General features: G+C 34.3%; 2 protein-coding genes across 2 annotated transcripts in view; one reads left to right on the forward strand and one right to left on the reverse strand.

Annotated features, from left to right (window-relative positions):
* The window catches only part of Lis-1 (LisH and WD40 domain-containing Lis-1), a 233,657-nt gene extending 223,891 nt beyond the window's left edge, over window positions 1–9,766 (reverse strand). The window contains exon 1 of the mRNA XM_069828088.1: window positions 9,641–9,766. The gene's annotated coding sequence lies outside the window, so the exon portion shown is untranslated. The remainder of the gene's footprint in view (window positions 1–9,640) is intronic.
* Window positions 9,767–9,791: 25 nt separating this feature from the next.
* LOC138701324 (U6 small nuclear RNA (adenine-(43)-N(6))-methyltransferase) lies at window positions 9,792–26,574 on the forward strand. Its single transcript, XM_069828089.1, has 6 exons — window positions 9,792–10,006; window positions 10,201–10,417; window positions 11,225–11,365; window positions 18,972–19,227; window positions 23,595–23,883; window positions 25,780–26,574. The coding sequence occupies exons 1-6, from the start codon at window positions 9,902–9,904 to the stop codon at window positions 26,437–26,439; spliced, it is 1,668 nt and encodes a 555-aa protein (XP_069684190.1). The 5' UTR covers window positions 9,792–9,901; the 3' UTR covers window positions 26,440–26,574.
* Window positions 26,575–27,778: the final 1,204 nt, after the last annotated feature.

The raw sequence follows: 27,778 nt of genomic DNA on the forward strand, positions 1-27,778 counted from the left end.
GTACGAAGATCTCTCCTAAGTTAATCAATTAGGCAAGGATTTTTAGGTTCATTTTTGTGGAAAATATAAGAGTACATTACTATACAGATTTCTGTACTATGTGTGTACGAGCACGTGCCATGTGGGAGGGGGGGTCGCTGTATTTTCATAATAGATTATGATAATGGTTAGTTCAGAAAATTAATCTACAAAATGTGGAGAAGACAATTACTATGGCTCGGAAGTTGATGACCTCAAAATCACAGAAAAATGAAATTAAATTTTTGAAAATACAACATTAAAATAAAAAAAAATACCATGATTTTAATAGTAAAATACAAACAAAATAATAGTATAATTCCATCTGTGGCAAATATATTCTCTCACCAAACTCAGTCACTAACTGTCGCAAAAAACTTTCTCTGCTTTGCTTTTCTTTCGGCATTCTTACATTTCACTTGTGTGACACTATGCTGACTGCGGGGACTGCGGCTGCAGTATTTGTTCTGTTGCATTGAATGGGGAGAACCATGTAACGCAAGTGATCACGAGTCAAGGCAGATGCAAAAGAAAATTCTTGTGAAACGAAATCGAATTGCGGTAAGCAATCTGTTGTAGATTCTCGAACACAGACTATGAGTACAACGTAAAAAAATGCCCGTTCATAAGCAGAAAAGAGCAAAAATGCAACAAAAAGCACAACATTTCCTAAGAAATGACCAGTAGACAATAAAAGACTGAAAAATGCAAAATAAAAGTAGGCTATATTAGTTCGTGCTGAAGTGAAACTGTATTATATCCTGCAATGTCTGTACTGTCTCAGAATAAAGATAATATTTCATCAACTTCCGAGCCATAATAATTGCTTTCCCAAAAACACTAGTTGCACCAGATATGATCTTATTTGAAGACAAACTGAGAAACGAAGCCATAATTTTAAAAGCAAACAATTGAAGCCAATGGGATAAAATGATATAACCAAGACCTCTTTATTACAGATTCTTTGAGTCGAAGGGGCCACAAAAGATCACTACGGTGGAGCCCAGGAATTTTTAACACACTATTCACGAACTCCTTATCCATAAACAAATTACAGTAAAACCTTGGATTACGAGCATAATTCGTTTCGAAAACGTGCTCTTAATCCAAAACACTCAAAGCGACTTTCTCCATAAAAAAAAAACCAATGCAAACTCCAGATTAATTCGTTTCACAACCTTTTATTCATATAAAATACAGTAATTTAGGTAAAATTCAATACAATAGTGCAACACAAATTACTTTACTGTATTTTGTTTTCGAGTGTCTTTCACCCGTTTTACTGCTTATTAAACTTCTTGAACATTTAAAGAAAATACACCATGTCCCGGTTAGAGGGATCGATAAATAAATGCTCACCATTTAAAATCAGATGATATTGTTTTGATTTACATCTGACAAGATACAGAAAATGTCCAAGTTCATGCACCAATGGCTTAAAACAGTTGCATGCGCATGCGCACCAGCGTTTATCGTGGAAACAAGCCTGGCGCCATTCAGTAGAACATTCCGTCATTGGACCATTCTCCTTCATTGAAGCGACAATCAAAGGGAATGTGTATCTGGACATGTTGTAGAACTTTTGTTGTTTATTAACTCCCCCAGGATCAGTTTTTCGGCAACACAGGGCTCCACCCCATTACTATGGAGCAGTGCGTGCCTTCTTGAATGCAAACTTTCACAATAGAAGGAGAACCCTTACCTGGCCACCTAGGTTATCAGACTTGACGCCCATTTACCTTTTTCTGGAGCTTTATGACGAATGTTGTGTACCAACGTGGTACAGTTGACACTTTGGAAAAACTGAGACAACGCATTATAAATGCAGCTGAACTAATCACTCCACAAATGTTATGGAACTTGGCAGAAGGTTGAGTACCTTTTGGATGTCTTCAAGGTAGCTCGAGGCGCACACGAGTTGTACTGACCATTCTCCGAAACTCTGAGAGTTTTTACATCAAACTGTACAAAAAGTTATGTTATAGAACCATTATTTATACTTTAAATTAGCATTTATTTCTCGATTCGTCTAAGCGGGACACGATGTATTTTTACTATTATTAACGGAATTACTTCTGACTGCTTGAATCTTCTGATTTGACTAAGAACCTATCCAATGACACCTGCTTTTGCCTCGTTTTGAGAATTTTGCGGAAATGTGACATTGCGTTGTCGTTCAACATATTTATCGCACTGCTACAACCTTATCAGGGTGTTGAATCTGAACAAAATTTTGTACTGCTTCCCACATTTTACACGCCTCTTTAATCTCATTTGAAGCGAAGAATTCGTCCGCTCTTTTCTTCTCTTCCTCCTCAGACGAGATCCCCTCCATTGCGTCTTGCTGTTGGTCGCGAGCGAAGAAAGTTACGTACAAATCATGCTGCTTGTATTGCAAGACATCGTTCGTTTATCAAACAAAAATGTTCCTCATTGTTCGCTCGTTTTGCAAAATACCTGCAAACCAATTTAATAGTAATCCAAGGTTTTGCTGTACTTTGAATATTTAAATGTGACTCATTCATAACTCTTAGCACAGGTCAGGGTTTGTAAGTAATTTGAAAACTTAATTCAACATTTTAGACGCAAAGAGGCATGTAAATTATCATAGGTCGTCCTTACTGGAAGCCTGTAGCCATTAATGGCATCAATATGTTGTCCAGTTAGCATAACTAATACCTTGGTTATAACACAGTCTGTTACTTATTCCATAGTGCGCATGAAAGTGCCTCTTTTTTTTTTTTTAGATGGTTACTTAACGACGCTGTATCAACTACCAGTTTATTTACAATCGCTATAATTAACACAATAAAAATAATTCAGTCCCTTGTTTCAAGATAATGGTAATCGCAATTATATTTCTACTTCAGCATGCTTCTAAAAGTGTTTTTCCAACAAGAGTAAACAAGTTTCATGTTCAGGAATTGTGTGAATTGTTAACGAAGAGCCAGAGAAACGTATTACAGGCCTATCAGTTATTATGATTTATTTATGAGTAACGACAACCTAACTTCATGCTGAAGACGAATAATGGTTGTATCATGTAGAAATAATGCTCTTAGGAGATAGTCTACTAACGCAAAAATAGGCCTATATTAACACCCTGTGGAAAAGCGTGACTGGGCAGATCAAGGTTTGAGATGGACCATTTGTATGTGCTAAGTACGGTAAATCTACGATGTGACATTTGTACAGACCGATTATTTAGTCCTGACAGCTCGACGACGCGAAAGAGGGGAAGTAATAGGAGTAGTGGAGAGAGCTCCGGATTAGAGATAAGGGCAAGCGGTCTGTAAAGGAATGCAGTACATCTTAACTCTACTGGAAACATACAGCTCTACCTCACGCATGACATCCGATCGCTCTGCAGGCAAGCAACAGACTAACCCTAACACCTCTTGGCGTAACTAAATGGACTCGCCTGACCCAGGCGCACATTCCCAGCGACTGTCAGGACTAAATAATCGTACTGTATGTGCTAAGTACGGTAAACCAAAGATGACTTTAAAGTATGCACATGCGCACGCGCACCCGCACACACATCTCACATGTCCAGCCTACCTCAATCTTATTTTAATAGCTCATAATAGTAGATGATTTGTAAAGTTCATAGATCATATATATGGGCTATTCCATCTCAAATCGACCGAAATATAGAGAAAATTGACCTTGCAATTTTTAAATACAATGAAACTTTTTCTGTCCGTAGACAATTGTGATATAATGCTTTGTGCAAAGTTTGAGGCATCAGAACTTCATAGTGTTTAAGTTAATAATATTTAAATTTATCGTATTTTCATAAAATTAGCAACTTTAAACTGTTGTGGCTCCGAAACCCTTTCACCAATGATCAAAATTATGGTTTATTTTGATGCTGAGAAGTTAAAGTTTATATTGACATGTAAACTGTTTTTCTTACTTTTTATGGAAATGGAGAAATTTAGATTTTTCTTCATTAAGACGCCTTTGGCCAAGAAAAAATATTTTTAAAATATATGGTTAGATTCCGCATTGAGAGTACAAATAAACACATATTTTTTTACTGGTGGTACGTTGATAAGAAAGTATTGAAAATATCAAATAAAGAAAATAAATAGTACGCGCGTGAACTAACCAGCTGTGAGGCGGAAGATAGCCGAGGGAAGCAAGGCCAGGAGACATAAACACGTGATGTGTCGCTAGCAGTCATGCCTGTGCTAGCTTTATCACAGGTTTTCATAAACACAGGAGTAAAATGACGCCCAACGCTCGATTATCTTCAGGTCTCGGCCAGTGATTGCGGTACTGCGCCGTTCAAGTCTAGGCGTGTGAAAATAATTTATTTAATACCCTCGAATCTTACTGCCATACCACTAAGCAAACAATGCCGAATCCCTCTTAATAATGCAAGGTTTTTTCTCAATATTTTTTTTACATTTTTACAAATGGCCAAAAAGCCTAAAAGCAAGTAAAAGCAGATTATCTGTCTCTCTGTGTAAAATAAAAATAAGGATTACTTCTTAACATAACCTACCAAATGTCAGCTTCAAAATAAGCTCTCGTTCAATGTTCTGCAGTAGCCTAAATGGTTCCAGAGTTCTGAGCGCTGAAAGAGGCTTGTTTTTATAAAATACGCTAAATTTGTCACTCAATAATACGAAAACCGTTTGACTTTCGATAGTATATTTTTGAAAATGCACTCCCCTCAGCACCTTGCATAAGTAGGGAAAAAATTAGAGTATAAAAAATGCGAGGTTTTTTTTTTACTGATCGATTTCATATGGCGCACTCACGCATGCACACACACATAATATATAATAATAATAATAATAATAATTATTATTATTTAAATGTATAGGTACCTATCGGACAATTTATCCACACCTGTAACATTTTTCGCTCCCACATCAATTTGTGGTACACAGAAATCTGAAATTTTGTGAATAATATACTACATACAAACAACACTTTTTTCTATTTACAAATTTCACGTTTCAATCGATGTCGCATTTTTGTTGTTATGTAATTCAATATCGATAAAAATATATAGACGAACAATTAAAAATTAAATACAGTATATTAGTTTTTGTGGTATTTTTCATTTATGTATCTTTACTGCAAAATAAAAAAAAAAACACTATCTATGCATAATATAAGTACGTAAGTTTATATTCTGGTTAAGTTTGTTGGGCACTATAAAGAAGTATGAAATTAAAGAAACAGATGTGAACGAGATTTCCATACGCCTGTTACACAGACCTACATATCCTTTCATGTTATTCAAAGCATAATACTGTATTGCACATCTAATTCCTAACGAGAACAACCTTTCCTCTTCGACTTCGTTAACGACCTGGGATACCAGTCGCAGCACGTATCTTCCCAATGACTCAGACTAGTCAGTCACGTGACGTGCGGGACTGTGAACTTGAGAGACGTAAGTGAAATCATCTCGCAGAAACTGTTGAGTGTTGAATCAAAAGAAAAACATCGTGTTTCACACTAGGGCGAAAGTCTCACGGACTGGATCTTCTTTTCTCTCCCTCCAGCAAGACCACCTGCCTATAAAATGCCTGTTACTTGAATGATCCTACTTAGCTATAATCATAATAGCAACCTGGCCGATGCTTCCAGCTTTAACCTCACGCAATACAATCACAATACAATTGCTCGCTAGATAAGAGCTCGCCGTTAAAGGTTAATTGTAAATACGTAACACCAAATTATTCAGGTGATATAATTCAGTCCAAAACTAATGCAATTTAAGGCTTCGAAACGAACTTGTTTAACGAAATCTACCCATAACAGACTCCTAACATGTCTTTTCTTAATTCTATAACAAATTTAGGTGTATGTTATGTGTAACTCTGCTTTTCAAATCCTACAATATGTTGTGCTGAGTTTCATTTAAATATACCGGTACTGTACATACCCTTCCTAGGTTGTCATATTCCCTTATTAAAAAGTGATTACGCCCTACTAGTCTCTTAATAGTGTAGAACCCAAAATTGCATATATTTTCTTGCAATTCAGTTTGATTTACAAACACTTGTGTATGTACAGTACAAGATGTATAGTTTCATGCGGATAATATCGGTTTCTGTTAATTTCGAAATAAGAGTCTTAACGCAGAAAACATGCTCTGTTCACGAAAATTTTATTATACTATATTTGACCAAAATGGACCTGAAAACCATGAGTAGCTCGAAACCGTAGTTATATTAGCCTAGTGTTTTATCATTCTCGTAGGAAGCAAATCACATCTAGAATTATCAGATTTTGAAAATATGTGCTTGAATTTGCATATTTCTTCTAATAACAAAAAATGTTTCCAATATGAAGGTACGCCAAACTTACTTTGTCACTGAAAACAAAATTAGATCTTTGCTAAGAGGCGTCATTGATTCGTCCATCTCCGCCATATTGGAAAGGTTAAAGATACTGTAACATTATAGAACATCAAGTCGATGTGTCATTCTTCCAAGTGACACTATAATGAACCCACTAATTAAAAAATAACTGAATAAAGATAAAAATACAACCTCAATAAACATATTTCCCCCCATCATGTGAAGGCAATGGTTCCTAAAATTAAATCTAAACTTCGATAAACTAACCTTTTTATTTTATTGGGTTATTTTACGACGCTGTATCAACATCTCAGGTTATTTAGCGTCTGAATGAAATGAAGGTGATAATACTGGTGAAATGAGTCCAGGGTCCAGCACCGAAAGTTACCCAGCATTTGCTCGTATTGGGTTGAGGGAAAACTCCGGAAAATACCTCAACCAGATAAGTTGCCCCGACCGGGATTTGAACCTGGTACCCTTAAAACCGTAAGTACTATCGGTACTATCTATACTACCGGCATTTCAGAATTTAATTAATATGACGTGTAGAAATCTTCATGATACCAAAGTGTTTGATGACTACAAATGATTTACTGCAGGAACTTTCATTTGTAAAGGAGATGTAATATAAATCTTTGATAACCACCAATTAAAAAACGTCACCATTACGTTTACGACTTCCAAGTTTCTCAATATCATCCACAATACCAGAAGTATATTGTAGGCTACATTAATGAAAAATATTCATCTGATAAAAAAGGTGCAAAATGAGGTAAGCATAGAAACAACAGCAAATACAGAATCCGAAGGAATGGAACAATCTGACAACAGTTATTGTCGACACGACTAATATCTTAACAAGCCGAGTACTTTTATATATTTATGTAGGTCTACGTATCTTCTGATCTACAAATAGGTCCACTGAATGACACTGTAGCTTATGTACATCTGTTCAATGATTAATTATCTATATGAGAAATTATAGAGCTGATCCTTCGATCTCTCTATTGGACTCGTACTAATGAATTTATTGTAACATGTAAAAAAATGGCATTTCAGATCATAATTTGTTTTACCGAAGAAAAGAAAACGAAAGAGGATAAAATTAAATATTGCTTACTTTGCTATTATTAAATCAATATTGTACAACCTTCACCAATTTTATCAAGATGTCGCTCATTAATAGGGTCTGTTCCGTCTCCGTATCAAATTACATTAAAATTGATCTCTTTGCTCATTTTATGAATAACAACAGTTCTCTTTTGCTTTTGTTTATAACTACTACGCAATTGTTATTAAGTACCCATATGAATGTGTTCCATTCTCTGGTACCAGTAAATATGGACATGTCATCCACTTAAGGTACATATGCTTCTGCATTAGTCGGCCTAACACTAAGGTGCACTGTATTCATTCAACTAAGCAATATTAATTGTGGCAAAAATTTGCCGCTCAAAATTACATACAAGCTACATACACAGAAGAACATTGCAGTTTTATGCACAAGCTGAATGAGCAAAACGATACTAGGCCTATTTTACTTAAAAAAATGAAGTTAATGATTTTTAAAATATACTGAAGGCTAGCCTAATTCGATACTTGTATTATTAAGTGCGAAATCATTACCGGCAATTAAAAAAATTTGGGTGGTGATAATCACAACACCACGTTTATGAGAAAATAAACGTTGCGTATACTTAAGACGAGAAGAGTAGCTATTTGAGGAAGGTATGACCTGTATATTACAAAACTTTCATAAAGCCTATTTGTAATCATAATGATAATTTATACCATCATACAGGTAACATTACTTCTCATAAAGGAAGGCAAACTTCTGTAATTAAATTTATAAATTTTCGGTGACGATGGGTCCTCATTACTTCGAAGCAATAGGCTACTTCTGTATTTTCATATTGCACTTTTTTGGAACGTAAGGCACAAGCTTGGTCTATCATTGAAATTAAACAACGTAAAATACGTATGAGAAATCTTTCGACATAGGCTAGTACGAGTATTTTAAATGTCACATAAATTACTTGTCAAACATAATTTATAACTGAGAAAAAATTGTTACAAACAAAATTACTCATATTTCTCAGTTTCCCTTCAAATTCTTTAACTTATTTATTCTAACCCAATCTGTTGACACAATTCTTGAAACATAAGACAGAATTCTTGATATTGACAATTACTTTATATGAAAAGTTAACTTAATAACAGCCGTAAAAGCAAGTAACGACATTGAAGACCTAAGTAAATAAGTTATAACTCATGAACGTTCTGATTCTGTGATACTGTCAGGCTTAGGCCTACATTATATATACCGGAATATTTAATACATTATCATATAATTCACGTCAGTCATATTTTCATGTTTTTATCAAAGAACTTAATATTAGCCATTATTAAACCTTTAGAGGTAGCTAGATCTACACTGTAACACAGCCTAACGCCTGAGGTGAAAAATGTTTCACATTTTGGATACACGCCATATGAGAAATCAGATGAAGATACCAAATGTAGAGAATAATGTAAACAAATACCTGTACAAAAATTAGCAGTTGGCTGAAACACATGACGCAAAACGCACCCTTCCGTCGCATTGTACACACACACATCGGCCAGCTGTTTTACATAGCCAACTCAATAGCCTGACTGACAAATGTGAATTAAAATAATGGTATCTAGTGAGTTACGAAAATGAATCTGACACTAAGACTTGGTGCAATGTAAAGTCATTAATTAACATATTTCAGAATAAAAACGAAATCCTCTTTAATCTGCTGAGAAATCGTAAATCAAGTGTACCCTAACTGATCATTCCTCTGTAACAGCTTAGACTTATTTAGTAAGTAATCAAGCCACGCACAATATTTTGGCGGAATTCGTGTCCAAATAAATGCCAATACTCGAAATCTTCTTACTTTGGACAGTGACAGTTGCAACATTTAGTAGCCTATGGACAGTAGTCTGGTATCGCCCACTTTCCTATTCAATGCGAGAAAATAAACACTTATGTGAACTTGTGGCAATTTCTACCATAAGGTGCTAGAAGAGTATGTTATATTCACCTTTAAATAAATGTAAATATTAACCTGTACTGCAGGAAACGAGCTTGATGGGCATTCGTGAAGCCGTTGTCTCGATAAATCGGCCATTTTGATGAAGCACTTTGACTATTTCTGCATTACTTTTCGCCATACATTCGAGATATATTAAAAATTATGGCATGCAACGATAACCCAAGTAACATTTTAATTCAGAGAAAATACTTATAAGTCTTAAAAACTTACCAAAAATATCAACGACGTAGAGATAATGGAATGCACTAACACTTGTCCCACTCCGATATAACTTTCATCCACGAACGTTTGCGCAAACTGCGGGAGTTTCTCGCACTTGGAGAGATTTTGAGACACCGGAAAAGGAAGGTCAACCATTGCTGCTATGAACGTCACATGTTTTCATTATACATGAGGGTGGATATGTTATAACCTAATTCGTTTACTGCTGTATTATTTCAGAAATAATTGCTTGTGTTTGTTAATTGCAGGATGTCACAAAATAAATATATGCATCCTCGAAATATATATAAAAATCCCCCGAACTTTAAGGAGTTGGCTATTTTATACCCAGAATTTCGGAAATACGCAAAACAGGTAGATACCCTAATATTTGTGTTTAGAAATAAAAATGTAGTGTAGTGATATCTGTAGAATTAAATGCAGTACCTTATTTTGATTCTCAGTATAGAAGACCGTAACTTCAATTAATTGACTACTGATAAAGTGTAGTGACTAGTGAGGCTACACATTCTATCCTGCTATTGCTACTAAATTATTATTTTTCTTAGGATATTACAGGAAAGATGACAATTGATTTCAAGAACCAAGAAGCTCTTCGTTCTCTAACTACGACTTTGCTTCATAAAGATTTCGGACTACAGGTGGGCATACCTCCAAATCGGCTGGTGCCAACTTTGCCTTTACGTCTTAACTACTTGCTCTGGATAGAAGATTTGATCCAAACGGCAGCATGTTCCAAAGAACAAATAAAAGGAGTTGACATAGGTAAAACTTATCTATAATTCATCCAATATTTTATGCACCATTTAATTTGTTCGTATATATCAAGTATTGTTAGAAAATCCCGTAATTTGTCTGTCGAATAACATTACAAGCACGAACTACATTACTGAATAAGTCACACGTCAAGAATATTAATAGCCTATGAATTTTGAGTTAAACTACTCTAGCTTGAACAAGTAACTGTTATATGTTAGGCATAGTCATACTGTGTTAATATCAGTACTGATCTCTCTTCTATCGGTAGGCCTATTTCTTGTTTATAAAAAGGGAGACACAATTATTGTAACTTTTCAGTCATGAGCAACAGGTTTTCCTTGACACTTCAGTATTAGCTACCGTTTTCATATTACTATTCTTCTTTACCACTAAATTATTATGTCATTGTCTCTCAGTAACATTTATAATTCGAAATTAATATAAAACTAGGGTATATGTCTATTACATGTGAAAGAGTGGTGGCTGTGTTAACTTTTACAAGGGATTAAAATTAAGGGATACTCATTAGTTTTATAATAATACCATGAGTGATTATGGTATATCTTGACGTCACCATATTATTAAGAATTCACATCTTCACATAGCTGATATAAAATGTAAAATTTTAATTCTTGCACGATAAATAGGAAGAGTTTTCGGATTATTCTCTTAAATATGTACCGATATTATTATTATTATTATTATTATTATTATTATTATTATTATTATTATGCCTATTACTACTACTAGTAACAGTAGTAGTAACTACTATAATTTTCATTGTAGGCCTATTTTTTGTCACATTTTTAATAGGCACAGGTGCGTCATGTATATACCCACTTTTAGCAGCCAAAACAAAGAAGTGGAAAATGCTAGCAACAGAGTTGGATCTCGAAAGTGCAAATTTTGCAAGAAAGAACGTGGAGTCAAATTGTCTCCAAGATGACGTAACAGGTAAGTTAAGTATGAAATGTAGCTGAGTTTGGATAGAGACATGTTAATAATTTAATCTATACGATGCACGTAAGTAGGCCTATATTGATTCATAATTGTTGAAATACATTAAACCTACAATGGTTCCCGCTTAAGATATTTTGCAAAACTTCTAAACTTCTTATGAGGGAACACATTTAAAAATAACTACAAAGTGTAACGGAATTACAATATAATCATAATTGAAATTGAAGTACAGTAAAACTTTGGATTACGAGTAACTTGGTTTGCGAGTGTTTTGCAAAACGAGTGAACAATGAGGAAACATTTTTTGTTTGATAAACGTGTGATGTCTTGCAATACGAGCAGCATGATTTGTACATAACTTGCTTCGCTTGCAAGCAACAGCAAAAGGCAATGGAGGGGATCTCGTCTGGAGGAAAAGGAGAAAAGAGCAGACGAATTCCTCACTTCAAATGAGATTAAAAAGTGGGAAGCAGTACAAAATTTTGTTCAAATTCACCACCCTGATAAGGTTGTAGCAGTGTGTGCGATAAATCTGTTGAACTATAACGCATTATCACATTTCTGCAAAATCCTCAAAACGAGACAAAAGCAGGGCAGGTGTCATTGGATAGGTTCTTAGTCAAAGCAAAAGATTCGTCAGTCAAGCAGTCAGAAGTGATTCTGTTAGCGATAGTGAAAATATTTTCTTTAAATGTTCAAGAAGTTTACTAAGCAGTAAAACAGGGTAAAGACTCTGAAAAATAAAATATAGTAAAGTAATTTATGCTCGACCATGCCGAAATGTAGTAATTATACACCTGGTAGTAGCCCTTTAATGCACCTCAGTAAAGTACACCTATTCATTATAGTTCAGTTGTTCAGCCTATGAGAAATCACCATTGTACCATTATAAAACCGCAAGTATCGATTATTCCCGGATATGCAATCGAAAGACAATTAGTGAAACGTCACGGAGGCTGGAAATCCAATACTGTCGCAGAAGGTTATATTCTGTTACTATAATAATTAGCGTCAATTGTAAATAATATTCAAATAAATTAAATTTGTCATCTCGTTTTTCAATTCTAAATCAATTTCCAGGTTATATCAATATTAATGTTCATGTTATTCTCTAGATTATATCAAAGTCAATGACATTCGTCCCTCGGAAAAAATCAATACTTTCGCGTCTGCGCACATCTCACAATTTAGAAGGTCAGTTCCACTCTTCACTTAGATAACCATAACATAATAATTTCAAGTTAGAAATATGGTCGAGCATAAAAAGTCGTATGAAACTTGCCTATAATGGTAATTAAGACGCTCGTATGAAAATTATGAAACTCGCCTGTGCTCGTTTCATAGACAAACATACTCGCGTCTTAATTACTACCATTATAGGCTGTTGCATAATGTGCTATTGTGTTGCACTATTGTATTGAATTTTACCAAAATTATAGGCCTACTGTATTTTATATGAATAAAAGTTTGTGGAACGAATTAATCTGAGTCTGCTTTGTTTTTTATGGAGAAAGTCGCATTGATATGCGAGTGTTTTGGATTGAGAGCACTTTTCGAAACGAATTATGCTCGTAACCCAAGGTTTTACTGTATGTATTGATAATTTGGGGATACATGAAATGATAACTACCGGTATGCAATAACAGAACCATCTGTGGATATAAACTTTTTTGCCAACCCATTTTTTGTTTTATATTCATAACTATATTGTGTCCTGAATTGATTGATTGGACCAGTTGATGCTGTGAAGTCAGTATTTATCTTAAAACTATTTTTTCAGATTTTTTTTTTTTTTTAATCCTGGACCTACAGCAGAAATATTCGTTTCATGTTTTTGACGGAACCATTTTAGCAGCACTGTTTCGATTTTCTTGTATTTCGAAGTTTATAACTTCTTCCTGCTTTGTTCAGTGCTTTCACTTTACTGTAAAATGTTTAATTTTATGCATCTTTATTTTGTTTAAGGTTGAAACTGGTGAACCTAATTCCTTTGCTAAGTTGATGCGTGTTATATGTGGCTGACTTTTCATGAACTTAAGGTGAGATCAGAGACCCTATAATACCAGTGTTAAATTTAGTAAAACCCAGCACAGAGAAGACTCAGAAGGAAAAGATATAGTAACTTGAGACTGAACTTGTAACAGGAACATCACAATTTTATATTCTTGTATATCTGTCATTTTCTTTTGTTTGTAAGTTGGGACTGTCAGTGGACATGAACCCAAGAACATGTTTCAATTACTGTAACAATTTAGCAAAATTTGGGTGAGCTTCCGAACAGGGGCAGCTGCTTTTCCCCTAAGGTTAGAGCCCAGTTTAGGTGTGTGTATTAATCGAAAAAAATATCATATAAACATACGTCCTATTCTCAATACTTTCTAGTCCTTAATTTTCGATTAATACACACACACCTAAACTGGGCTCTAACCTTATGAGGAAATGCTGCTGCCCCTGTTCGGAAGCATGCCCCAAAATTTTAATGTACTGTAATAAGTATAATAATAATAATAATAATAATAAAGTACCAGCGTCTGCTGAATTAGGCCCGTAACACACTTGCAGAGTTTTCTCCAGTGAGAAATGTGTTGCGAGAAAGAGGCGAAGAGCCTTCCTCCACACACTTGGCGAGTTCTCGCTATCACAGATCACATCTCGCTATGATCATCTATGCACTGCCTTCATGCAGAAAGCAGTTTTCTGATTATAGTAATGACTCGTTGGGAGAAATATTATAGGTTATGTATTTATGTATATTGTCGTACTTAAATATATAACCTGTAAGTATATTGTCGTACTTTACAAATTACGTACGAACGCTATGTTGAATCTGAGTATTTAGGTGATGAGGAAATGGAGTTACATGAACATATTTTGTTAATGAAAAGAAAAAGTAGGCCTAAAATTAAAGCCAGAAATATCTGAAAATCGCATTGTATCTTACGAAAATAAGGGCGAGTTTTGGACACTAGTTTCGATTTGAATGATGATACGTTTAGGCGTTATTTCAGGTTCAATGGACCACAGTTTTTTGCCATTCATGATATGATAAAGGATCCTTTGCTATGTTGTGATTAAAATTATGTAAACTGTTATGACATATAGATACATTATTTCAAATGTTTAATTAATACTATTAAATCTCATCAAAATGAAATATAGCCCTATTTATTTTCAGATAATCTCCAGATTTCTTCTTTAAGTTTCGTGTTTTTATAGTTTTTATCCCGTGTATCATATAGATAGGCTTACTGGTGACATCTTACAAGTTCGATAAGTTTCTGACTGCAATTATCAGCCATCTTTCCTCATTTTCAAATAAAAACAATACAATTCATCGCCACCTGTGATATCTTTTTCTACATTCAATCGTCATAAAGAGTATAAATGTCAAACATCTTTGATAAATGTGTCAAGAAAATTCGCTCAGCTACCGATTCCAGGGAGAAACTTGCGCGAGGTTTTTGCCTCGAGCGAGAATCTCTTCCAGTGTGTGGACGTCCATTTGAATCCATGTTATCAATTTTTTAATTTTCTCGCAACACATTTCTCGCTGGAGAAAACTCTGCAAGTGTGTTACGGGCCTTAGTTCTGTGTTAGCGCGTCTGCTTCCAGACTAACTGGCCCGGGTTCGATTCCTGGCGGGGTCAAAGATTTCCGTGTACCAAATTTCTATCTGAGGACTATGAGAGGTGCCAGTGCATTACTTCTAATCACTAGATTGTGCACCAATATGCTTGGGTTAAATCCCACATCTCTTCGCAGTTAATATAAAAAGAAGACATATGTCACTGTTGATAGTAATTTGTCCATCAGACAGGGACGTTATGCCTGGCAGCTCCCTTGGTTCTATTTGACAGGAGTAGATTACATACCGACACTAAGTTTCCCCTTCTCGCTTCCTCATCATCATCAGCCTCCTCTACATTACACTTACACGAACACTTATACATACACTCACCCTAGTACACGATATAACTCTCCACACATACACATAATGCACAGCGTGGCCTGCTGAAGTGGTGTGCAACTTGAAAATGGGTCACAATCCTTCTATCTGCCCACAATATGCGGAAACTGAATCATATAAGTGAAGTGGGTAGGCATTGGACACATATGTACATATATATGCCGTATTTGCTCGCGTAATTTGCGCACTTTTTAATCTATTCTAGCTGTTTGAAAAATTGGGCTGCGTAAAATATGCGAATTTTTAAAATTAGACTTCTTGATATGGGTTTTATTCAAGTATATAGTAATTAAGAATACAGTTTTTTTCTCACCTAAGACTACTGGTAATCTTAATTATAAATAATAATTAAATTGGATATATGACAATCATAATGAATGCAAAGTACATAGCAGACGTAGCATTCTCAATAGGTAGGCCTAGTGTTTAATTGAGCACATTGTGAGAGTTTATAGGCCTACAGGTGGTTGATCGATGCATTCCTCATGTTGCAATTACAACTGCACGATACTTGTTAAACAGTAAAACTTGTCACAGTCACTACATCAAAGATCGAAGTGTGACAAACAAAATTTGCCAGCGATAATTGTAAATAATACTACTATTCCATACAGTACGACTGTGAAGAACCTTGGCATTTATATGGATTGTCACCTGGAATGGAATGAACAAGTGAATCACACTTCCAAAAAAATATTTTCCATTATTCACTCATTAAAGCGACTGAAGCACTTTCTTCCTGATAAATTAAAATTAATCCTTGTACAAACACTTGTGATGCCACACTTTGACTACTGCGATATTATATTAAGTAACCTAAATGCAAATTTGAGCAGCAGGCTACGTGTGCATAATGCGCGTGTCCGTTATATTTGCAATATTCGTAAGTATGATCATGTTTCCCCGTCTTTCCAAACTCCGTCTTGGCTAAGGCTAAGCAATCGACGAGCCCTGCATTCTCTTGTTCTCTTATTTCAAATTCTGCGCACCGCTACCCCAATCTATTTGGCTTCTCGTTTTCAAAATTTATCCACATATCATCAGCTAAGTACAAGATCTCATCATAACAATTTACTCATTATGCCCTACCACAAGACATCTTTATATTCTTCATCCTATACAGTTTCAGTTGCTAGAAATTGGAACTCGCTTCCGAGTGATGTAAGGGGTTGTTGGACAATAACTTCATTTAGGTCAAAATTACATAAATTCTTACTTAACAGATTAATTGCTGATTAATATTAGTTACTTATAATGAAACTAACATCTGTCCATTCTTATTATTATTATTATTATCATTAATTTCTCTAAATAGATTTACAAAACCTCTAATGGCAATTACATTAATATTCTCATTATAGAAATAGAAATATATATATATATATATATATATATATATATATATATATATATATATATATATATATTCTCCTAGTAAGCTTATATTAAATTAATTTTCATCATTTTACTAGCTATTTCAAACATTAAATTAATTATAATTCATTAAATTTAATTAGCTCATAAATTAAGTTACTACTATACCTTAATAGATTTATCTAAATTTAAATAAATATGTAGTGAAGAATATTGCTGGAGAACCTTTTAAGTGTAGTGTAAATATTTGTAATTTAAATTTATGTATTGTATTGATTAAGGCTGGTTGAGTGGAAGAGAAGGCCTTATGGCCTTAACTCTGCCAGCGAAAATAAAACATTATTATTATTATTATTATTATTATTATTATTATTATTATTATTATTATTATTATCCTTAGAGGTAATTTACAAGGACAAGCATCAGTGTTAAAGTAACGTTATTTAGGGTTTTTTGTGAAGCAGGCAGTTGAGTTGGGTACTGGTCAATGAACAATGCCGTGGAGTGCAAGTATTGGCAATGGAATTTAGGGAAGAAACATTCATACTACACTGAAAAAAACTGTACGTAAAATGTGTGTGGAAAATACATGGAGCAAAATTAAAGTTCAAAATAATCCTTTAAAATTTAGGGTGCGTAAAATATGCGGTGGCGCAAAGTACGCGAGCAATTACGATAATTAAGTACATATCTTTATCTCAGAAAATATTGTAGATATCTCTCCAAAAATTGACTGATCTTTATTATCTTACAGTTGTTGAGCTCTTATTTAGTAAATGTACTTTGTGAAAATAGTAATTTATAATTTTAAAGGTACATATGTTGTGAATTTTTACTTTCCAGAAAATGAGCAACAAAGTAAACATTAAAAAAACTTACATTTTTCAAAACACAGTAATACTAAACTTGTCATGAAAATTCATAACAAAACCAACCATTACAGTCTTTTCAACAGTGCTGTCAATTTGTGAAACAAACATTCAGCTACAAAACACGACAAATCTCAACATTTTTTACTAAATAGGAGTAGTTTCAAATATGTTTATATTTTTATGCAATGGCTGCAAAAGGGTATCTGTCGGATACAGGGGGGAGAGCCATTAATCCTTCCCATTGAAGGCTTTAAGGAACCAACCTGGACAAATACCCAATGTCCCATCCCTACCTTCCCGTGGTGCAGCTGTTAGTAAGCATAATTTTACAAGCTGAACTAAAGGGAGGGGTACTCATCCATTAGCACTGGTCAGCTTGATGAGTTAATGACTGAATTTGGTATAATTTTCCTCTATTCAATACCTAATTCCCTCTTTACCCTTTCCTATCCAGTCCTCTGACTGAACTCTTACTTTCTTTGACCCCGACGGCATTAGAGCATTCGAGGCCTCTGGGTTCATTTCCCTTTCCTTCCTCCTCTTTCTACTTTGCTGTTCCTAGTGCTGACACTAGGCACTAAAATCGTCCTCCAGTGCCTTAAGGAGGGAAAGCTGGTGATCAGCAAGATCTCCCAGCTAGGTCCAATGGACCCGTCGACCAACAGCAAGTGTGGTCCTCCAGACATTCTGGGGGTTGTGTGTGAATTAAGTAGCCACCAAAACGTTAAAATATGGTGTTCACTTAAATTGGCTACAACTTGCCATTTTCACTCCAATATAAAATGAGTACCATTAAGGTAAAATTTTTCTCAAAATCTGTGCTTCAGTGGCTGGCCATGATAATATCTTTGAAAAATATTGGAGTGCAAGAGGTCAAATGACTTTATTGTCAAACGCCTAGCATTAGAAAATAACAACAACAACAAATTTTTATGCAATAGTGCTGGGTGAGAAAAAAAAAGTAGTTTTACACATAAAAACTATTACGTAGGTAATTAAAAGAACTTACAATTAGAATTTTTCAGTAAAGTATATATCAAATTACGCAGAAAATCCCAATAATTATTTGGAACAAAAATCCAAATTTTGAATTTTTTTCTCAAAATTTGACCTCTGGTCTCACCTTAAGCCTAAGTTGCTTCTGTCAAGAATATTAAACGTGACATGATGACTGAACTGCTTGATTTTAAACTGTTATTGATTGGTAACATTGCCAACAGAAGTGAGTGTGTTAGATTGGTTGAATTGGCAATGAAATATTTTTACTACTTTCTTTGTTGTCTTCCTCTCTCTCTCTTACACTTCGTCGAATCTGTCTTTTCTGAATTCTGTTCGTTTTCTAGAGTAGCCTAAAATAATTTTTGAAGTTTCTTTACATCTTCCACAGTGAAAATAGTTGAGGAAGGTACCATCTTGAAGGGTGCCTTAGATGAAGATTGTGTGTATAGCTTCACAATGTGCAATCCGCCATTCTTCAGCAATGAAAAAGAGACAGATTCTTGTAACAAGTCTCGAACTGGCACACGAACACTTCCTCACAATGGGAAGACTGGTTCATTGACTGAAGTAGTAGTCAGTGGTGGAGAGGTTGCATTTATAAAACAAATGATCGAGGAAAGTGGATCGTTGAGAAACACTGTGAGGTAAGCAATTACAACCTTCTGCTTTAGCTTGATTCATACTGTGGTGAAAGGTTTATAATGTCATCATATTTAGGCCATAACACTTAAAAACTCCTTCATGACGATAATCACTGTACTATACTGTATGTTTTATTAGATTCCCGTACATTTCTCCGAATTAATCATGTTTCTGAAAAAACTATAATCCTATTTTCAAATTTTCGAAAACCAAACTTGCATTGTACTTGTTTGCTTACATTCAAACTCTTCATGCTTTAGAAATTTCCTTATCTGAGATTGATGAAAATTTCTTCAACTTAACACATGATAATATGATATGGGAAATATTTTTTTCAAACATCCCTCCTCCTTTTAAGGGAAGAGATATACCTGTAAAAATAAAAAAATGACATTTTTCTATTTATTTTCTTCTTTATACGTAGAATACACTTTTCTCTTTTTTATAATGAAAGAATTTCTTAGATATCTCTAATTAATAGTGCCATACATTTGCTCATGTCACTTTACCTGTCACATTTTCCACATTTCAATAGCCATCCATCATGGCTGTCTACGATTACAAAGTGTTTTATTCACTTAATTTATCCAAGAAGGTGCTGAAATTGTCCTCATTTTTCTACAATTTTTGACACGAGGTTAAAAAATTCTAGGCCGAAGTACTATTTTGCAGTTTACATCACATTACAGAAACTATTTCCTATTGGATATTGTTTTTCAGTTGATCTAGATTGTGTGAATTATTACTAAAACTCCAGAAATTAGGTATCTCCAGCAATATGTTCAGATGGATATCAGAATTCCATAGTCAACGATTCATTGCCACTAAATTCAATAACTCACTTTCTAGTTACAGACAAACATATCGAGGTCTACCTCAGGGCGCTGTCCTCAGCACAACTTTATTCAATATTTATATAAATGACTTACCCTCCCTGTTAGAGGAATCAAACATGAAAACAGCACTATTTGCAGATGATATAGTTTTGTGGACTTCCGGATCTTACAGACATAGAGACAAAATTCAAAATTCTGCTCTTAAAGCTCTAAATCAACTACATGAATGGAATACATCAAATTTGATGACACTCAATTTAAGCAAAAGTAACTACCAAATATTTTCACTTGGTAAAAAAGAAAGAGAATTCAATATCCAATACAATGGCCAGCACCTTCCTAGGACTTATGAATCCAAATATCTTGGAGTTATTTTCGATAGTAAGTTAACATGGAGCAACCATTTGAAATACATTTCTGAAAAAGCTCGTAAAAGATTCTCCCTTCTAAAAAGACTAGCAGGAAAGAAATGGGGATGCTCTAGGAATACTTTGAACACTACATACAAAATGTTTATACAGCCAGTGCTGACATACTGCGGAGAAATTTTAATTACTTCACCTTTCATAAACGAAATAGAATATGTTCAAAACCAAGCTCTCAGACTCATTACTGGTGGAATCAAAACAACTCCAATAGATTCTATGAGATTCCTCACTAATATTAACAGCATCAAAATGACAATAGAAGAAAAAGCACTGATTCAATATGAAAAACTTATTAGATTACCAGGAAACAATTGGCATTCATACAGGCCTCTCTGTAGATTGAAAACTCAAAAAAGTTTCATATCCATTGTTCAAGAATTAAAACAGAAAATCAATATCCCAAATTTAAAAGAAAACCTACAAATTAAACCAAACCCTTTAACTCTATTAAATATGGAATATAATCTAAATTTAACAGAAGAAATACTGAAATCAGAAGTAAACACTGAAATACTAAAACAGTTGTCTTTAGAGACAATTAATATTAGATACCCTCCACAAAACTGGCTTCATTTATACACTGACGGATCCTTGATCTCCAGAGAACAAGGTGCAGGTGTTACGTGCTGTCTCTTCTCACTTTATAGATCTCTTGGGTATGGAACAACAAGTTTTGATGGAGAAATCATTGCAATAAGTGAAAGTCTCAGGAATCTTCTATGCCACATCAGTAAATTTAAAAATGCAGTTATATTGTCAGACTCCAAAGCAGCTATTCTATCAATAGTCTCTAAACACACACCTTCATCTCAAACAGCAGAAATAACTAAAATGCTCTCTCAATATCACTCAATAAAAGAATTGTATTCCAATGGATACCATCCCATTGTGGAATCCTGGGAAACGAGAATGCGGATGCTTTAGCAAAGAAGGGCAGCACTGCTACTTACAGACCTGTTACTAAATCTACATATTACTCTGTGAAAAGATTTATTAAATCGACATACTTAGACTTCAACAAACAAAATTTGATAACTCAATCCCATGGGAAAAAATGGAACTCTCTGCATCAAAATCTACAGTTAATTCCCGATTTACCACGAAAATCGTCTGTAGCTGGATTTAGATTGGCAACAGGCCATGATTGTTTGGCCAAACACGTGCATAGAATTGGAATATATCAGTCCCCTAACTGTCCATTGTGCAACTCAAACCAAGAAATGGATTCGGAACACCTCAAAATCTGTGCTTCAGTGGCTCGTCATGATAATATCTTTGAAAAATATTGGAGTGCAAGAGGTCAAATGACTTTATTGTCAAATGCCTGGCATTAGAAAACGACAACAACAACATTTATCCAGGAAGGTGCTGAAATTGTCCTCATTTTTCTACAATTTTTGACACGAGGTTAAAAAATTCTAGGCCGAAGTAATATTTTGCAGTTTACATCACATTACAGAAACTATTTCCTATTGGATATTGTTTTTCAGTTGATCTAGATCGTGTGAATTTCGTACATTCTTTCATTCTGTGTCCCTCAGCAATAATAGTCACAGGGTGTAAGGTCAAGGGATTGTGGCTGCCACACATTATTGGCAAACACCCTTTCCCCAAATATATCATGAATTGTCCATAAAGAAATATTGACAGCATGCGGTGTTGGAGAATCCTATTAAAAGAAGCCGAAAATACACTCCCTTTCAGTCATTTTATTGAAAAAAAGTTGTAAAATCAGGGGGTTTCTATAGCACGTGATACTGAAGGTTTTTTGACGAAAAAAGTGGAAAAATTGTCTAATTTTCAGACTGAAAGTAGTTTTGAATGTAAAGAATTCGTATAGGATGTCATTTGATTTGAAAACATATTAGAAAATAGGTAAAAAATTGATCGGTATAGATAACCTAAAAGTGATTATTTAATATGTGAAATGAAGTGGTAGAACACTTGAAAATATAATGCGAAACGCATATTTTCACTTCACTCAGTATATGGAAGGCAAAAAGTCTAACCTAACCTAACATAACCTGTCAGGGAGTCATATATGCAAGACATACCAAAATCTAAACTAACCTGTCACAGATTTCTTCACCAGAGAACTTAGAAAAAATTCAAGTTGGAGTTTTTTTTTTATTTAATTAATCTGACAGGAATAAGGCCATAAAGCCTTCTCTTCCATCCTACCAGATAGCACATATAAATACAAAAAAGAAATACAAACACTGATAAAAATAACACAAATTAAATTAAAGCCCTATAGAGGGTCAACAGGGTCAAAAGAACACTATAGAGCTCTCATCGAGCTAATACAAGAAAAAAAGAAAGAAAAACAGAGATAGCAATGATGATAGTGATAACTGATAATAATAATAATAATAATAATAATAATAATAATAATAATAAATACATTACATATTAATTGTCAACTTTACAACAGTATAGTTACAATATTTATTATATGTCATGGGTTAAGCCGAAGTTGCGCAACCTGACAGGTATTTAACAAGCAATTCCATGAACTAGAATGTGATTTTTTAATTTAAATTTGAATTTTGATATTGTTCGACAGTCTCTGACATGGTCAGGGAGAGAATTCCAGAGGCGTGGAATAGATATGCTGAAAGATGATGAGTAGAATGATGTTCTATGCAGAGGAATAGAGAGAAGGTACATGTTCTGGGTTCGAGATATTGAAAGATAAACAAAACGAGATGCTAGGTAAGAGGGTGCGGAGGTATGAATGATTTTGAATAGTAATAAGAGGAAGTTGAAGAATCTTCTTTAAGTGGATTCCAAGACAACAATTCTAGTGATGGTGTTACATGATCGAATTTTCTAATATTACAAACGAAACGAACACAGATATTGTGAACACACTCTAGTCTACAACTTATCGATATTATTTGCGATTCTTCAGTCTGTTAATAGAAGTGTTAGCTTGATAAGATTGATCATTAAGAAACGTTTCACTGTGTTATATTTTACTTAGATTTCGTCAGTTAAATTTTAGGAAGGCAGAAACATTGTGCATCTGCCATTCCTAACAAAGTTTCATTGCTGTTCCATCCCACTATTGTTACAATAATATATTTTTTTGTCTATCTTCAGGGTCTATACTACAATGGTGGGGCATAAGTCTAGTCTGAAGTGTTTGAAGTCTGAATTAGAAAAGATTGGTGCTTCGAGTTTCACCCACACTGAATTTTGTCAAGGTCATACAACTCGGTGGGGACTTGCGTGGACCTTTCTGCCTGAAATTCGATTGGAAGCAGTACCAACAAACAGAAGAAAGGAGAAGCCACCAATGAAATATGTTGTGCCAGTGCCAGATGATCCTCTGTCTTACACAGTTGGTGCTGTCACATGTAATCTGAAAGCTTTGTTCTCACAACTTCAGGTACAGATTATTATTACTATTATTATTATTATTATTATTATTATTATAATAAAAACTTTAAAACCTAAGTGTTAAAATATGTTATAAAAGATATTAGTAGTTATTATTACATATACAGTGTGGGTGGGAAGTCACTGTCTGATTTTAAATGACTGTAGTTTTATAAAAAATAGATAGATTTACACAAAATAAGAAGTGGTCTGTTCCCAAGTACATGAGATTCACTATGACACACTAAAATTCCACATACGCGCCTGTGTTGTTAACCAGGCATTGCAAACGTCATGGTATGTCATCAACTGTCTTTTGAAGAAACTCCTGTGGAACATTTCCTAATACAGCATTGATACATTCCTCTAATTCCTCCAGAGTGTGTGGCCTTGTGCGATACGCTTCTTGTTTTGCTCAATCTCAGAAAAAGAAATCACATGGCATGAGGTCAGGACTTCTGGCAGGCCATTCATGTGGTCCCTGTCGACCCAACCAACGCCCAGGAAAGTGTTCATCAAGCCACACACGAACAACGATGGCGAAATGGGGTGGAACCCCGTCCTGTTGTCAACATTGTCATATCAGAAGACCACTGGCCGTTCACTGTTCATGCTATCTTGCATGAAGACAGGACCAATGACACAGTCCGAAGTCATTCCAAACCATACCGTTAACTTATTTGTATAATTTTGTTCTCAAATTTATTAAGATTATCTAGCTCTGGATTTATTATTATCAAAATGGAGCTGTATAATCCTGGCCCATAACTCACTGAGATTTAGTGCTGTGGTTGTGTAACATGTCAAATTTCTTCGGCGATTCTTCTTTATATATTTAACAATTTTTATGATAATATTTTAATAGTGTACATTTATATATTTGTTCAATTTGGAAAACATTAAAATCGGAATAAATCAAACTTTTTGGATAACCAATTGACTTTTTTAAACAAATTTTAATTATCCACTTCTGAAATAATATCAGTGGAGAATGTATAATTCTGTTGTTTCTTTCTATTCGATTATACCATATTATATACTTTAAATATGGCATACAGCTGTTTCGAAGTGGTTCTGCTTTATCATCAGCAGTTTTAATGTTGTCATCGTGATATTATAACTACTTTCATCAAAATTGTGTTATGTAACTAAAATTGAAAATTACTCTTCTTCTGGCAGTTCTAAGACATCCTATTTCGCGTTTCTCTTGAACTGTATATAAAAAACCATGTAATGGTAGACATGTAAGGGGCACTTGTTAGACATAACACCATTTTAACTAATAGTTTTAATGTCGTCTACTAATGGTGTCACCTTTAGATTTTGTCTTTAACATAATTCTGATTCTATCTCTTAGTGTCATTCCCGTTGTTAACCTCATGAATCTCATATCTGTTGATACCAACCTTCTTTCATCTTGCGCTCTTATGACCCATGTTTCACTACCATATAGGAGTGCTGATTCTGATACTGTATTATATTAGCTTTACTTCTCATCTTATTGATTTTCCAATATTTTAAAAGGGTGAAATACCTGCATCCAAAATATTTTATTATATTCACATTTTCTATAGAGTTGTTATTAATTACAGTTTTGTATTATTCTATATATTTTCCTTTTCTTCCCGTACTTTTTGTCTTTTTATGTGAAATTTCCATGTTACATATTGTATGTGTAGTATTTCACTTAATTTAGTTATATTTCTTTGCAATTATCTTCTGAATAGGCTAAGAATGTTACATGAAGTGTATACTTTTCTCTAATATTAATCCCTTTCAGTTGTAATTTTACATTTTTCAAGGAATTGTTTATATATTGTATATATCAGACAGTTTTGGTGACCTGTATCTCTGTCAAATTACGTTTCATGAAGATTATGAATTGATATGAGTTCTTTTTTTTTAGATCAAATATAAAGAATTAAAAAGAAAGGAGAATCTAATAGTGTTGGAGATATCAGCACATAAAAATACTTGGAGCCATCAACGTCGCAAACGACGGGAACGAAAAAATCTAGCACAGCAGACGCCAGAAAAAAATAAATTCGATGAAACGGTTATTGTCTCTACACAAGAAGGGTTGTGCACAGAGATAAAAAGTAATTCAGACCTTGTACCTACAGATTTAACAAAATCATCACATGATTTTGAATCGTGTAAAAGGAAGAATGATGGTCTAACCTCCAGTTATGAAAATAACAATAATAAAAGAGTAAAACCGGACGTTCGAGAAGTTTTACAAACAAATACAGGTCAGACATGCAGTGTTCATGTTTCGAGTGAAAACACTTCCAAATTAGGAAACGATTCTTTGAAGTTGGAGAAACCCAAGGATGCCAGTTGTCAAAAGGAAGATGAAAAAAATAACAATTCAGAGCTTTCTCTTGCTATACAAGGACCATCATACGTGGACATGCAAGCTGAAGAAACATTAATTTTGAAAACAATGGTTTCTGTACGAAGAGTAACCACTGAAATCCACATTGAAATGGCTTGGCTGGAAGGAAGTAGTGGGCGGGATGCTGTCCATCAGGTGCTGCAATATGTAAAAAATAATCTTAAGTGATTTATTACATAGTGCTATGTAAATACTTATATTTCATGGAATTAAAGTATATTTTTTTCTCGTTTGTAGAACAGCCTTATTTGTCTCTGAGATAAATCATTTATATACAGTAAAACTTCTTTTATACATTTCATACTTACGTGTTTTTCACACAATCTTTTTCTCCGAGATCCCGACAAAATTCCTATAAGGTTTATGCTAATTTATTTCAGATATACCCAGTGAGGGAAGTGGGGAAAAAACTAGAGGCGGTATGTTACCCCAAGATTTTCCCCTGCCATACCTCGATTTAAAAAATGCATACCCCCTCCCTTAAAATACACATTACATTATGTATACAATAAATTTATTGTTTTGTGTAGTCAGTAACGCGAATCTTTTTAGGCTTACGGAACGCATTAAATTTCTTAACAAAATAATTCCAAGTTACTTCAGTTATTTACAAGATTATTTTGCGATGTCCATTGAGACTTAACATTTAAAACAATGTTAAGGCTTCAAAGTGCTTTACTTAATTATTTATGAAAAGTGCAACAACAACAAGAATGACAGTTACTAAATTGGCAACAAGCTATACTTGAAATACTACCGTTGTAAGCATTCCAGAGGTTGACTTATCAAATAAACGTGTCTAAATATGTACACGTTGAATACATTTCTAGAAGGCTGTGGTTTAGATTTACGAAGTAAACAGATAGTACTCTTTGCTTTGAAGAAATGTATTAACAAATCACATTTTTTTCAATGACTGTATATTTTCTGGCCATAGAAATCAGTGGCAGTATTCCATAATGTCGCATACCATCTCACTTCCCTCACTGGATATACCTTTTTCGTTTATTTGTTTTTTTTGCACCTACACTATCGCAGGGCATGTAGCACGTATGGGCGAATCCAGAAATGCATATAGTGTGTTAGTTGGGAGGCTGGAGGAAAAAAGACCTTTGGGGAGGCATAGATGGCAGGATAATATTAAAATGGATTTGAGGGAGGTGGGATATGATGGTAGAGACTGGATTAATCTTGCTCAGGATAGGGACCGATGGTGGGCTTATGTGAGAGCGGCAGTGAACCTGCGGGTTCCTTAAAAGCCATTTGTAAGTAAGTATACCTCGATTTAAAAAAGACATACCCTCTCCCTTACAACATACACATACATGATGTATATAATAAATTGTTTTGTGCAATCAGTAATGCAAATCTTTGAAGCCTACGCAACATATTAAACAAAGCCAAAGATAAAAATGGAACATTTTAATAATAAAAAAAAACAAATTATTCCAGAAATTCCACGCAAAACTGCAGTAGCAAAATTCAGACTGCTTACGGAACACAATTA

Source organism: Periplaneta americana, chromosome 6 (assembly GCF_040183065.1).
Source record: "Periplaneta americana isolate PAMFEO1 chromosome 6, P.americana_PAMFEO1_priV1, whole genome shotgun sequence".
Lineage (NCBI taxonomy): Eukaryota > Metazoa > Arthropoda > Insecta > Blattodea > Blattidae > Periplaneta > Periplaneta americana.

Bases quoted from the DNA above. Each gene is read 5' to 3' on its own strand.
- LOC138701324 (XM_069828089.1), top strand. From the start codon at position 9,902: ATGTCACAAAATAAATATATGCATCCTCGAAATATATATAAAAATCCC. The intron at 10,418-11,224 runs GTAAAACTTATC...CATTTTTAATAG, and splicing joins AATAAAAGGAGTTGACATAG to GCACAGGTGCGTCATGTATA. The intron at 23,884-25,779 runs GTACAGATTATT...CTTTTTTTTTAG, and splicing joins CTTTGTTCTCACAACTTCAG to ATCAAATATAAAGAATTAAA.